A 15,701-nucleotide genomic window follows, 5' to 3' on the forward strand; every position below is an offset into this window, starting at 1 on the left:
AAGCAGGAATCAACAGAATGTAAGTACATATCAACTAAGAATTAATTCAAATCAACTTATCTAAATGAATTCATTATCCATTCATTCATTCTAGAATTTCATCAAACCACCGATCATCACTTCAACCGCTTAAACTTTTCTACTTCAACGGGAAGAGTCTTTGGCACTTGGGTCTTGGGTAAGACTGTGAGTTTTGTTAAACACTGCTAAATTACGCAGAGCGGCCTCGGAGGGTCTGACTCGAAATTGCAACAACTGAAAGCCCAATGGGGTGGTCAGTATACAATATAAAAGTACTCCTATAGTGAGAATGGGAGAGATGGCGGGTACAATGATTTGATTTGATGTTTTAAACTTGTTGAGAATGGTTAAGAAGAGAACCACTGAAAACCGTTGATAACCAAATATGGATGAACAAATCAAATGACAGAGAAGAATTACAACACCACTCGGTCTTTATCAAAAAGGTAAAGAGCGATCCGCTGTGCTAAAAACCATGAGTTAGTAAGATCTTCTCCAAGGTTGGCGTGAGGGTGACGTGACTTTATCAAAACTCACGTCGTCTTTCAAACGTTGGAGCCACTCCGCTTGCTCCCGATTCCTGTAAGTTCAAACGAGGTGGAAGAAAGGTGTATAGATAAAACCTAGTTGTCAACCCACATTTCGGCCCTAAAAGCTTTTCATATAAATACTCTGAACAATTTCCACTCTCCCCTTTTTCTCTCAAGACCAAAGTTAGTTTCGAAACTTCCCTCTAACCTTCTCCTCCTTCAAATATGAATCATCATCGATCATCTTACTGACTTTACCTCTTGCTTTCCTTTTACTTCTTTAGCTCTTCAGGATCTATTTACAGTAGATACCCGTTTGTTTGTCTCACTAGCTCAACTGAGCCACAGTGTTTACAAGTGTTGATGATTTAAAACAAGCTGTATCTCAAAAGCGAGAACCTTTCTTGATTTTCAATCAAGCTCGATGACCTTTAAGGCTTCTCTTCACCTTACTGCAATCTTTTTTGCATGTTTGTCCGGCGTGGTTCTTCCTTACTTTTGGTTCGGATGATTTTGCGTTGTGAAGTTGGCCGGAGATGCGCTTGATTCTGAACTTGTACCACTTCATTTCTTTTTTTGATTGCATCTGTTGTATTGCCTCTGTTGTTTTCATTCTCTTATTTGTAATGCAAATGTTCCTTCAAAACTGCTCCTACAGCCGTTCCTACACTGGTTTATTTACTTTTTTGAGATTTCTTTCCCACACAGAACCTTTTCACAAAGTGAAGCAATATCAAGAGAGATGCTCCTCGAATGATGATCACGTGTCCTTGTGACCATTTATCTGTGGGTCTTTTGCAATACAAGTGCTGGATTCTTATGGTTGTTGTTGGCCAGTGGCAAGAACATCCTTTTCTCCTTATTCACAGTTTTCAAAAAGCTGGCCATCTGACATAGCCACTTCTTGGCCAACAAGCCCATCAGGTGTGTTTGCATTGGCTCTAGAGACAACTGGCAAAATCAGGCACAATCAAGTACACTCATTGTATGTGCTGAGCTGATGAACTTTTGGCAAAGTTGTGATCAATCATTCTTGAAATGGCTCTATCTTCATAAGGTTTATCATATAATTAGCTGATCAAGACTGTACTCTTGTCTGTAACCAAATCCATGGGCGGAAGAAAATATCACTAGCCCAAGGAAGAACAATTGTCTGTAGAAGGACTGGAGGAGGAACATATCATCATGTTTGTCTGTCAATCACCCATCTTTAACTCTTCTTTGATTGGATCTCCAATTTTTTTCTTTTCTCTCTTAGGATGACAAAGATACAACTTATTCAACTGAGGAAAAAAATTGATCGTACAACTACAGGAGAACTTGTGGCTTGATCACTTATTTCAACGGTTCTTCATGATATCAGACTTTTTGTCTTGAAATACAGTGTGAAAGGGGGCGGCCAAGCTTCACAAGGGGGGGCTGCTTTTAGTAAAATCTTATTCCTTTTGAAGATTGAATTATATCTCATTGACTATCCACTTGATATGAATTTTCTTTTGATTATCATATTTTTCTTTGGACGCATGTGGTATGATTATGTCCTATACTGCTTCCTGCATCTTTTGCAAGAGCCCCTCATATATGAAGGTGCTGACATGTGATACCTGGTATTCCTCAAAACAAAATTCACACACATGGCCAGATGTGAGAAAGCTGGCAGCTGTTGGATGGTTGTTAGCTTACGTATTGTTACGTTTACAAGGCGCCGTTGGAGATGCTCTTAGACACAAATTAATCAAACCAATTCAAGTTGGCAATGTATCAATTATATCAAACCATTTATGTAAATCTAATCAAGATGTGAAGTTGATGAATTCAAATTGGAGACTCATATAAGGTATATGAGTGAATAGTTAGACAGAAGGGTCAATGTGAAGAGTCAGGTTAGTGCCCTGGATGGTGTAAAACATTTCAATGTCCGTTATGAGTGCTCAAAATGTAAATTAATTTTTACCTCTTCACCCACACACAATTTTTCAATTACAAGGGATCAGAAAAACATATAAATTGATAAATCTGAGACTGTAGGGGTGATTCAAAACTAGTTTCCCTAGATTTTCTAATGACATAAGGAAAGACATGACATGAGGGAGATATCACTAAATTGTGACTTGAAAAGTGCAGGGTTTCTATATTTGCGGACATTTAACATAAAAAATACACAGGGAACTCAATGTATCAATTCCCACTCAAATGAACAGCATTCATCAATTTTGATACCTTGAAAAACCCTCCTGAGTTTAACAAATCACCTTCAGAAAGTTATTCAATGCAAATGTATCATCAGATATGAGATGGTCATGTAGTACATCAAATCAGATAGATGTGATTGGTGGTTCAACTTCAAGGCAAACAATGTCTCATTGTCATCAATGATGAGGTAGCATCATTGCATATTGGGTGACAGTTAAAGGAAGAGAGAAATGAGATGGTAATAATATCAGCCCTGAGCCCTGATGCCAGGAGCCTAGGTTCAAGAGTAACATGGATGTACATTGATTATTTATCTTGGAAGACCATCCTTGAGTACTGGTGGTTCAAGTTGTATTGCTGAAGACCCAATGTATGGCTGTTAACATCGAGGCCCCAAAATTATTTAGTTGCAAAAATATCAAATCTGCTGCCAAAATCACTATGGAAGGAAGAGGGATGTTTACAGCCTCACCTATGTGTAATAGAACTTTATAAAACTGCTTTGGAATGCTGTTATCAAGATCTATAGGCTTCACCTGGGTGTATCACGTGAACACTGCACAGCCATTTCTGTACCTCACCTTTCAGTGAAGATTCTGGCCAACAGATTTACTCCTTACAAATAATATTCCAGAGATGAATTAGAGGCAAGACATAAACTCAACATCCATACTATGCACGTTGGAAATCAATGACAATATGTCAGAAATGAGTGTACATTGGACACATAAAACTCAAATCTATAGGAATATCTCTGTAGGGTAACAAGTATTGAGGGAAGTCAAACTAATAACAAAATTGGAGGTTAGTTTGGTGAAGTGTGTAGGAAAACTTTGAGATTTGAAAGAAACAGCAATATTGAAGTGGCACAACAAGACAACAACCCCAACACATAGAAAATCCCAGTGCATGTGATACACATTTTCTTATAGGAAATATTCCTTACGGGAAATATGGTAGAGTTCACCATGTGATATAGTAACATCCAAACTGACTGGAATCAACCTTGTGTTGTCAATTGGAGTGAATTCTCTATACTTCCAATCAGGTCCTGTTGTTTCTGTAATTTCAACTTTGGAACAGACTTGGAGCCATCCCATCTATCCCACCCCTTCCAAAGTAACCAGAATATATTTGAGGCAACTTCCTTTCCTCTTCCAGAGCATAGCTTCATCAAGTAGGCCAATAGGACACCAGATACATCATCATACAGATCAAGAGTTTTGGCACATTTAAATTTTATCTGACTTGCCCTTTCTAATGCATCTTCTCCCCAGTCTTCAAGGAGTTCCATCAAATACTGGAAGCCATTGATCACTGCAGGATTTTTCTTGCTATATTCAGTTTCAATGGGACAAAGAATCTGAATCATGCCCAAGAAACCAGGGAAAATATCAACCAGTACCCTTTTCATCAATGAATCAAAATCCCCTTGCCAATGTTGAGGCTGCTGGGAAATTTTCTGTTTCATCTGCTCAAAATGAGCTGTAACAAATTCAAGTGAAAGCCCTTCCTTTGACTGAGCACTTAAAATGTTTTTTCCTACTTCTTTACTCAGTGAAACCACTCTTTTACAGTGATTGCTTTTCATAACAGTATTTTCCCTGCATAATTCTTGCTTTGAAGGCCTATTTCTGTTGATTATTTCTGCTCTTTTTTGTGAAATTGAGCTTCCTAACTGCAAGATGGTAGAGATATCTGAAGGCTCTACCTCCCACTTTGTGAATACGTCTGATTTTGCTAGTTGATAGTGAATCTTTGTAATAAAATCTTGAAGATTTTGAACTTTCATTTTATTTCCATATTCAGAAACTTGGTACCAGCTATTGAAAACACTCCAAACAATACACATTGATACTCTTGATTTAGGGGCCATCTTCATTAAATAAATCAAAATTTGTGAAGGTGTATATATCTCCCAACATCTTGATGTGTCAATTTCTTCAATCTGTAGTTCTTTCCAGCCTACTTGTGTCCAACTTCCCAGGAATTTTAAAATGAAATTCCATCCATCATGAGTTAATTGAACAAGGTCATCTGGCCTGCTTGCATGAATCATATGGAGACTTGCTAAAAACTGCATAGTTAGATATCTGTATGCTCTGTAAATAGTCAAAGATATATCAATTGATTCCTTGGGGAATTCAGGTACATATGACAGTCTATTTTGCATGGTTTTTTGGAGTTCATGAAACCAAGGATGCATAACTTCTCCTTTGAAATGCAGACCTGCATTGATGGCTATTTGAAACCCCTGAATCTTCAAGTGAGTCACAATATGTTGAATATCTGGAATTACATGCCACCTCTCTCCTATCTTCTGGACTTTTTTGTTGGGAAGAAGTGCTGTCTTGCCATTGTTAATGAAGGTATATTTCTGGTATCTACTACCTTTCTTTCCATCTTTTTGCTGCACATTTGTTGTATCACTTGATGATGAAGCACTCAATATTTTCAATCCTTCTATCCCAGATGTGGCGGGTGTGTTGTCATCTTTACAGACTATTCCACTGATACATGGTTTCTTTGGAGTTTTCTGTTTGCCTGTATTGAATAAATCCAAGGGGAAATTTGAAGCAAAATGATTCCAGTTTCCATCTGAATGCATTCTGATTCCTTGATTGGGGTTAACATCTTCAATTTGATCAATTGATTTTCGATGCTTATGAGACTGTTTATATGATTCAGTGGGATGGACTATGGAAGCTTTTTTCAATTCACCTGAGGATATCCTCTTCTTCCCCTTAAATGCTTCAGTTTGTAGTGGATGATCAGAAGTCTCCTGTGTGTCTGCTTTGTTTTGTCTTCCAAGACTCAGTGTTGCAGGCCAGTGAGGATCTCCAGATGCTATTTCCTGTTGGTGAGCCGTAATAGGACAACGAGGACCAATATAGATGTTGTTGGATGAGTTGACCTCCTCAATGGAAAGAGGAGTCCGCAATTCCCTGCAATTATCAGTTGATACACAAGTTATATGGCTGAATAAAGCCATCAATAGTGCTGCAATAAGATGTTGATTTGGTATCATGTTGAGTAGATGAAGGATGCGCAAACAGATGAAGTCCACTCTTCCAAAAGGGAGAACAGTTCAGTCTCAGAGCATTCAAAATTTTATGTTGAGCTTTGCAAATTGCAGATAACACAAGTTTCACAGGCATCATTTATATCTTACATGTCTGGAGACTTATCATACCTAGATCATGGATCCACATCATTGCCAATATACTGACAATACAAGCTTCAGGAAAGACAATGGAGTATGGTCCAAAAAAAAAACTGACTCCTCAAACCATGGAAGCTAAACAGAAATGTCTCATCATCTTGCCATGTGGAGATGGATCTTTGGCTTTCAGAGTTGCCGAAGGGCAATCAGATGAATCCAAGCTGTTTGTGAGTATGATTTATGACTTTGAGAATCAGTGAAGGTAGAGGCTAAGTAGGGCTATCCAGCTTACACTACATAGAAGCATCTACACAACTGTAGTAGGGCATATTTCCCCATGATTCCAAATTTTGTAGGGCAAGCTTGTCATTCCCTGGCCTGCTTGAGTCCCTCAAGTTGAGGATGATCAGACCCAGGGCAGAAGTCATTCTTTGATGCAATGTGCTTGTAGACTTCAAAAACCCTCTTATTAACAAGTCTTTTGACCAAATGCTTTCTCTGTGGTTCATTTTGTGTTTGGTCCTTTTGTGCTTGCTTGTATCATTTCAGTTTGCCATCCAGTCATTGACTTTACTTCATCTACACTCTGATTCCGTTAACCTTTGTTCTCAGATGTATTCATTGACGCTGCTGTGTTAACTGTCCGGTCTCATCACACATTCAAAACATCTGTGTAGGATCTTTCAGAGCCTTTTGTTGACATTGTGAACAATGATCCTTTTGCAGAGTAAGCACAGCATGTCCAGCTTCATGAAATGGGACCCAATAATTATGATACATTTTACAAGTGGATGAGATTTCTGGGTGAGTAGCAAGTCCAGGAAAAGAGATGAAGCAGGAGATAATGAACTTACAAGGGTGGTGCAAGCCCCTCACAAGTGTGTTTGCCGGCCCTCGAAGAGGGGCTTAGGACAGACTTGAGTTTTTTGGCTAAACGGCTGCTGTTCTCCAAAGATCTCTTGAAAGCTGTGTAAAAACTGGGTCTTACGTCCTTTTGTAATGGTCTAAGATTGCCGAGCCTTTAGTTATCATCAACCCTCCACTCTTGTGAGCCATCATTCTCCTTTGTTTTCCTCGACTCTTTGCAGCCATCAAACCCAAATTTACCTTCCACTAGAGCTTATGTGGGCTTGCCCGCCTCTAAATTTAATAAGTAGTGTTGATCCTTATGGTCTAAATGGCTGGAGGTTGAGTCAGGATCAGGAAAACAAAGACATGAAATAGGATAAATGATTGAGATACATGCTCCAAGCTCAACTAATCCAATACCCGAACCGCATCGCCATATATAGCGGTTGCGGAGCGATATCGCAGCGGTTTTCGCGTGCACTATGGGCTCCGAAACACATAGCGCAGCCAGCGCACCGCACTCCACGGCTGAGTTTTCTCATAGCGGAGAAATCGCTGCGCAACCCGGCCCAGGAGGTGTCACTCCGCTATATAGCGGAGCAAAATGAAATGGTACAAAGGTATGAACCGATCAGAACCGATCACAGTGGATCTCTTCAAACTGAACCGATTTTGATTTTAAAACAAATCTTAAACGGAAAACCAATCAAAACTTATCAATTTCAATCAATCTTACTTCAACAAGATAATCATCAACAGCCAATCACATTACTTCAATTCGTAGTCATACTTCAAATAACTTCAAATCTAATCATACTCTCAGAATTCATATTCAAAATAGTTTAGGTTCTACTTCTGACTTCGTATTTTCAATTGATTCAACAACAACCATCATCATCATCAAAACTGAATGATCAAGATGAAGTGATGTGTCATCTTGAAGTTCCTAATCTGAATCGATTATTTATCAATTCAAATATAAACCGTTCAGTATGTCAGCTTAATACTTTTTTGTATCTAATCTTGATGTGCCAAAATGACTACAACTTGGAGTGAAGCTATACACTGAAAGTGTGTTTCATTATATAGCGCTATAGCGCGCTATAAAGCGCACATATAGCGGCAAGGACCGCTTCGACATGGCAAGAACTTTTTTTTTGACTAAATAGCGCAGCCAGAGCGCTCGGCTTCATAGCGCAGGCTGCGCACCACTATGGAAAATGGCCAAATTCCATAGCGTTGCGTAGCGGTTCGGGTGTTGACTAATCACATTATTTTGTATCAAGCCAAAAACCATGTAGCAACTATCAAAGGTTCTATACAATCCAAATGGATAAAATGGTTCACATCAACCATATTTTTATCGAAGCAAAAGCTCCACAAGCACAGACACGGATGGTTTACAACTCCACTAAAAAGAAACCCAATGAATGATGAAAAGTCAAATGAATCCTCATTTGAATCACTCAAAGGTACTCAAAAACATTATAAGAATTAAAGGGAAAAAACTTCAACTTTATAACCCATACCATCTTCTAAAAAAATAAAATCACAGACAAACAATTGGTATAACACACGTCTGTTAAGGAAGAGTATAAAGACAAATAAGATTCTTTTGTAAGATTGAAACTTGAATGAGCAACAAGTCTGAATACATTATCTGAAGCTTCCCCTTCTAAACTAAATTCTGAAAGAAATTCTCTAAAGAATTCAGAATGACATTCTTAATGATTGCATTTCAATTCAATTCAATTTTCTATTTGTTTTCTTCCTTATCATTGAGCAAAGAACCAAATCCTCATAATTGCAAACCAGAAAACAGAGGAGAAATTAACTTTTCTTTTTATCCTTTTATTTTTACAAAGAGTGACAAACCAGGAGGATTGCTTGAATAAATAATTTGATGTTCACCAAAAGCTTCAAGGATTGGTACCAGATAAATATTCATCTCTTATTTTCTTTCCAAGCTGAATGGCTGTCTTCTTTACCTTCATTAAATGATGATCAATGTCATCATCTTTCATATCATTTGCTGCCTTGGTAGAATTTTGACTGCAAGAGTATAACCTGATGCATGATAAGGTCTCCAACAACTGTCATAATAAGTTGAGCCTCTATTGGCTAATTCTAAATCAATTGGAGGTGGTAAACCCGATAAGTTTATACTTAAATTCAAGAATGATGAAATTGAGAAGAGAAGGGATAGAATTGATGGACATGAAGATGAACTTGGTCAAACTGAATGAGAGATGAGCATGTGTGGTTTGACTATTAAACAAATTTGAAAAAAATCATTCAGCAATTTGATTGATTGAGAAAGACATTCAAGACTGTGATAAATTACTTACCCATTTCACAAATCGAAAACTTAACTTCATGACCAACCTCTTGCTCATTTCAAACAGCTGAAACACGTTATAAAATTTCGTCTGAAACACTTGGAGATGATCTATCTAAATTCCCTTTAACTGAGAATTCAACACTCAAAGCTCTTGCACATAATCTTTTTAAAGAATCAATTCATTTTGGATTAGTCAAAAAAGTTCAAGCTGAATGACTTGTTGATTAAATTGAATGTGCACATCCTCATAATCTTTGGGTTTGGACTTGATTTTAACAGATTGAAGTTCATTTGAATATTCAATTAATACTTCAGGTCCTTTGCTCAATGGTGCCCGACTAAATCAAACGATTTCCCTGGATCAAAAAGAAAAATTCAGATGGTTTCTTTCATCTCGGTCTTCATAACAAAGGTTTTCAATTAAAACTTGCATTTTCTGATCTTGATCTAAAGCTAAAGTTTGATTACAAACAAAGCTAGACCAAAGAAAAGGTGAAAGATATCGAGAATTCCTGAAATTCAAAGTAGAAGTAGATTATGATAGAGTAACGATTGATTCAATTAAGTTAAAATCGAAATCTGAATTTGAAAATCTGAATTTGAATGTGTTGATAGAGTTGAAGTTGATGAAGATAAAGAAGATAAAGTTGAAGTTTGATCTGATAAGTTATTTATGATTGGATCTCCATTGAATTCAGTTAAAAAAGTGTGTACATATCGATTTTGATTCAAATGACGAAAGGATTGAATTCTGATGGATAAAATTGTTGTTTTACACAGCGTTTATTACTTTTGCTAAAAAGCTTGGTCCAAAAGAGAAAAAATAAAACAGAATTAGACCCAGAATTCCACCGCAGCAGTCACAACGCAGCAGAGAGAAAAAAGTTTTAGGGTGCTCAGACAACCACGCCTCGCCAGATCCCACTGGCACTACCCCTTGTGCTGCTCACAAACCGATTGCTTTGCCTGCACTCCCTCTCCCTCTGTCATCTTCACCACCCACTGCACACGATCCAGACAAACCAAGCAATGGATTCCTCAAGATTTCTCAACTCAGAAAGGACTTTCCAAGGCTACGATACTACATCTTATAACAATGCTAAGAGATGTAGGCCCTCGATGACCAAGAAACAAAACGCTGCTCGACAAGGAAAGAAGTCATCTGTTGTGTGAAACTCTACAGTGTTCCTCCTATGTTGATAACGAGCATTTGTTAAAAAATTAAACAAAGACATGATGTTGAAGCTTTAGTACCTTACATATCTTCAACCTGTCCAGTACCAAGCCGAATAACAAAAGTCTGAGATTGAATACCTTATGAAAGCTATATCCAAAATGCGAGTGAATTTTCAAGGTAACTGAGGTTGACAGGATCATCGATGGATTATGAACGATATCAAGACCGATCCCTTTGAATCTGCTATGAGACAATCATATGATTGCGAGTTGAGAACAATCTCATATCTCTTATGAGGTCAATAAAACTAAGAAATCATGGGGTTTGAATAAGTCATCCAAATCCATTCAATTTGTCTATGGTCCTATGAACGAGCTGAAAAATCATCTCAGTTCTCTCAAAGACATTCAAAATCCAAAGATCGACTGGTTTTGCTCAGTCAAAACCAATTGACCTTCTTTGTTCCTGTGGAAGAGATTGTGAACAATCTCAGCTCTCTGATGTAATCTAGAGACTGATTTTGTTGAGAAAATCCAAGTCAATCGATTTGCTTGTGATCCTATGAAGAAGATTGAAACGATCTCAATTTTCACATCAATCTTATCTATAATTTCTTGATTCCAATTCCTATACAATGACAAGCATCTCTGAAAACAATTCATCTATTATAGAAAATCTAGCTCGTTAATTCAGCTGTAAAGATCTTATGAGCTGCCTTCCGGATCCGTTCAACTGGATTTGACCTAGATGATGAAACTTGTGATCTTCAAACATCAAACTTCAACACATACTGCAAACTCAATAGCGTTCAACTCGGGACAGTGTGGTGGTAGGTATTGAAGAAGGATACCTAGAGACAATATTAGAGATCATCAGTGAGTTGAATGAAATGAACTGAAAAGAGAAATGGGAGGAATTGAAGCAGTAGAGTGTATCTTGTTCCTTACATTAGTGAGCAAAACGAAGTCATCGACAGGGATTTGAGGGATATGAAAAATTGTTGGTGGCAGTGGGGTAATCAAAAGGATGGAACAGATGGGAGCTTGAGCGCACCCTAAAACTTTTTTCTCTCTGCTGCGTTGTAACTGCTGCGGTGAAATTTGTTTTTATTTTTTCTCGATCGGGCCAAGCTTTTTAGCAAAAGTAATACAAGATAGTAAGCTTAACATAAGCCCCTCATCCGACGTGGCCACGTCCGCTCTCAAAGAGGAAGATAGGTTGTAATTGGTTATGTGTACGTCATAGATGTGATGTTAGTCGAGGAATAGTTCAAGAACGATACGCAAAGATTGTACAAAGCAGGTGGTTAGCCTTACATATTGGAATTAGAGGAGGGGGCAAAAAGTAATAACTGGTCCTTGGTGAGTGGGTTGGTCAACAATGTACAAAGATAAGATCATCAAGAAGAGTATGGAGGAGACATTGAGGATAATGAAGACTATCCATTGTAGGAAAGCATTGAATAAGCTTATGACTGTAAAAGCTATAGAATGTCCAAATACGGAATAGGTGTCAAGCATGTTAAGCTTATCAAAGTCCCCCCTGCCTGCGCACCTCGCGGGCAAGTCATGATTTCGAAAGATTTCTGACGGCCTAAACTGAGGTGTGTCGTAGGAATAAGTGTAAATTTGTAAGGCCCCACCTTCAAGTGAAATCTCAGCTTTATGTTCCTTATTTTAAGGCATAAATGCTGAGATTTTGCTTGAAGGGGGGGATTTATGAATTTACATTTATTTAATAACTTCGCCGACTTTTCTTCCCATCATATGCTAGCAGCATCTTCCTGGTCTAGTCTTATCGTTTCGGTGAAGCACGTTGGTCGTGATAATTCAAGCCATTTCCTCTCTTCCCATGCCAAAGGAGAGCATTAGAGTAAGAATAGTTATGATGGCGAGATCTTGTGTGAACCTCGGTCACGCAGCGTCGCACGGTCGCGCCCTTACGAAGCCATTTTGAAACCACTCGTCAGCTCTGAAGGAATATCGGCTCCCAAAGGACCAGTTGATTACTGTGCTCTCAAACTGTTCATGCAGCTGATTAGAGTTGACTTGGAAGACGAATCAGCCCACACAGCCCAGCAGCATTTGGCTGTGTTCTGTACCTGATCCACCACATACTCATCTCAGCAATCTACCCTGCAGCTGTTCCGCGCACCAGGCCGCCCTGGCCCCTACTCGCATATAGTAAGTTTTAGCAGTCAACCAGCCAACCGATTCCAGATATCGGCAGGCAATTTGATCTACAAAACCCAACCTTCATTTTCATTTTGATCTCCATTTCTCACTCCTTTCATCCATTTTTCACTTTAATTAATCAAATAATCTTTTATTTATTATTTATTCATACCCTCAATTTACATCCAGATATCATCATACCACTGGCATCACTACCATCACTGGTCATACCACTTATCATTAAGATTTAGAAGCCAATTTAGAATTTTATCAATTTTATAAACTTCACTCATATCATCTCAAGACATACTCAAAACCTATTCAAATTTTCAAGATGACCGCTCGGGTATGCAACGCAGTTAACACCCTCGCCGTTGATGAGTCTTCATTCTTCTCCAGCTCGAAAACTGTCAACTGGGGTAAGCTCATTTCACTCTTCATATCAACAATGTCCATCCTGATCAAAATGCGCCCTTTTCATCTCTAGATTATCATCGAATTGGCTGGGTAGTGGCTGGATCAATGGCTATCCTCGTATGTCATCTTCATTCAAAACCCGCAATCACTTCTCAAACTCACGCGTTTCACATTGCATCGATATTCTTCTCAGACTCTAGTCATTTCCTCCTTCAGCATCTTTATGCACTGTCGGTCATATCATGCACCACTTCAGCAACGTCAGATAATCGTTAGTCAAACCTCTTCCTCCATTTGCTTTACCCTGATCATCAATTGACGTTTCTTTTCCGTTCACAGCGTATCCTACTCATGCCACCTGTATATGGTTGGTCTTTTTCCTGACCAGCCAGCTGCATATCATCATTCCTTCACTTCAAACGATTGAAATTGACGCATACATCTTCTCAAACTCACTTCCACAGCGATCATCTCGTTTTTCAGTTATCGATTTTTTAGGGCATACACATACTATTCGTTGATCGAGACTGTAAATCCACACTTCCTCTCTATCCTCTACACATACCCTTCTTTCTTCACTGGCCATAGAAACTGATGACTTTAAATATCCATGTACCTTTACAAATAGGTCTATGAGGCCTTCGCAATCTGCGCCTTCATGTTTCTCTTGGTACAATACATTGGTCATTCACCCCCTCTTCAACGTCAAATCCTAGCCGAGCAGCCAAAGCGCTCAATCCCTTTTCCATTTTGTTGTTGGAGGTATCGGCCCTCAAAGGTATATATGTGTTCCCACCTTTTTCGTTGGCTCGATCTTAAACTGATCGATCCTTTTGATCTCAACTAGCCATATTTTTTGCATACTACCAAGTGGCTGGTCTTACAGTACTGTATCTTTCGGCCGTTGATCACCATCGTCGCTATCATTTGTGAAGCCCATCACGTGTTGTGCCCGCAACAATACAGTGTTTTCTTTGCTCAAGCTTACTTGGAAGCGTACGTGACATCTTGTGCAATTCACAAAAGGGAAACAAAGGCCTCATTTTTCACTCCCCTTGCACCTTCAGTTTTGATTTCGTCGTATTCTCAATTGCATTATATGGTCTTGTGAGTCTAGTTATCAAGCTCATCCTGCTTATACTGCAAACAGCAACTGATCAGACCTTCTAACACTCGTCGCTGGAAACATTCATGTTTAAAAGATTGTTTTTTACACAGTGACGAAAGATCATTTGAAAGGAAGATCTCCGTTGGCCAAGTTTCTGACTATCAAAGGTAAGCGTTTCCTCTTTGTATTTCTCCTTTCACCATGTCATTCAAGGACGCAACATTCTCATGCTCGCTTCGCCATTTTCTCGCCTAGGAATTGTGTTCTTTACCTTTTATCAGGTCAGTTGGTAGATATTCAGCCTAACTATCCTTCTTACAAATCTACACGCCTGTCCAACATATTCTGACATGATTTTATCCTTTGGCTAACCTTTTGTGGTTCATAGGGATTTGTTTTTTCGATCTTAGAGAAGCATGGGGTCATTCGCGGGTCGCAATACTGGGTACGTCTTATTCGTTCCCGAAAATCATCTATCTGCAACCCGAAGACTTTGGATTTCAGCCTGAAATTGACGTTGATTTTCCTCCTGTCTTTCTAGACTGCCACCAACGTTAGCGAAGGCTTACAGGCGTTGTGTACCACGGTTGAGATGGTCGCCTTTTCGTGAGTTTCTCTCTTGCTTATGCGTCGGTCATGTGGCCATGCGGCCTTTCTTCATCCATCCATCTTTCTGATATTTCAATCATCTACCAATTTGGCTATATGATGTTTAACAGTATCATCATGATATTCTCGTTTTCGTGGAAACCATATACTCAGATGAATCCTACGAAGCGAACTGGCGTTTTCAGGTCGTTACTCCACTCACAGAATTACAGTACGTTAATTTTTTGCCTGATGTCTCACAGATCCATACAACATTTTAGTTTTCAAAAAATTGACCTTTGACACCTCAATGTTTGTAGGTGACTTCTGCATTGAGCTCTACTCGTCAATGAGTAAGTTCGATTTCTGTCATATGCCACTGCCCATTCATGTATGAGCAAGTGCCGCATAAAACTAACAGCTTCCTTCCGTCGCAACAGAATTCTTTTGGGATTATGCTCAGAGAAAGCCATATACAACCTCCAAGGCTCAAGGATTAGGCTCTGATGCAGATTCAGTGAATCATCGACGTCCACTCACTGGTCTTGATTTCAATCAAGCATATGACTTCGAGCCATCTAATGAATCACCACCTCAACAAGGATACAAGATGGATAAGGTGAACGAAGCGGAACCTAAAACAAGTCAAGTTTAAACGAAACGGAAATGTCGATCAACCGATCATCGTTTTTTTCCCGATCGATTCAACCATTGTTTTCTCTTTAACCTATCTCTTCGTTTTTCAAAATTGTATTCTGATTTTCGTCGTCGTATTTCTGAACTTTAATGATTATTGTGTTGTGATTGTTGTTATTTCTATTGAGCTTAAATGGATTAGTATGAAGATGAATGTTCTGATTAAGATTTGTTCTGAAAATAATCAGATCAATCACTAAGATGTCTGTTCATCATATAGGATCAATTTTTTCCTAATTGTTTTATTTATTTTATTTTATGACTCTTGTATCATCCATCAGAAAAGCAATTTTGGACATTTTACAAATGATCAGGTATACAGACAAGAAAACGTCATGCGTGTTGAAGTTTACATTCAACTGGCTCAAAGCTCAAGGAAGCATGCGGAGAAGAGCCCTTTTATCGTCTTTTGTTTCTCTTTCCAAGATCTTTGATTTACATACC

At 38.7% G+C, this 15,701-nt stretch overlaps 2 protein-coding genes across 2 annotated transcripts; one reads left to right on the plus strand and one right to left on the minus strand.

Annotated features, from left to right (window-relative positions):
• Positions 1-3,744: 3,744 nt before the first annotated feature.
• On the minus strand, positions 3,745-5,772 carry MELLADRAFT_58414 (uncharacterized protein; the record flags this gene model as incomplete). The annotated part of the gene is made up of 1 exon (XM_007404052.1): positions 3,745-5,772. The coding sequence occupies one exon, from the start codon at positions 5,770-5,772 to the stop codon at positions 3,745-3,747; it is 2,028 nt and encodes a 675-aa protein (XP_007404114.1).
• Positions 5,773-12,576: 6,804 nt separating this feature from the next.
• Positions 12,577-15,581, plus strand: MELLADRAFT_41419 (uncharacterized protein; the record flags this gene model as incomplete). The annotated part of the gene is made up of 15 exons (XM_007403496.1): positions 12,577-12,867; positions 12,936-12,982; positions 13,059-13,136; positions 13,205-13,232; positions 13,330-13,394; positions 13,494-13,643; positions 13,713-13,861; positions 13,933-13,972; positions 14,068-14,140; positions 14,229-14,254; positions 14,362-14,418; positions 14,515-14,579; positions 14,693-14,793; positions 14,882-14,914; positions 15,002-15,581. The coding sequence occupies 15 exons, from the start codon at positions 12,783-12,785 to the stop codon at positions 15,214-15,216; spliced, it is 1,212 nt and encodes a 403-aa protein (XP_007403558.1).
• Between the last annotated feature and the right edge of the window lie 120 nt (positions 15,582-15,701).

This window comes from Melampsora larici-populina (genome assembly GCF_000204055.1).
Source record: "Melampsora larici-populina 98AG31 unplaced genomic scaffold MELLAscaffold_1, whole genome shotgun sequence".
Classification (NCBI taxonomy): Eukaryota; Fungi; Basidiomycota; class Pucciniomycetes; order Pucciniales; family Melampsoraceae; genus Melampsora; species Melampsora laricis-populina.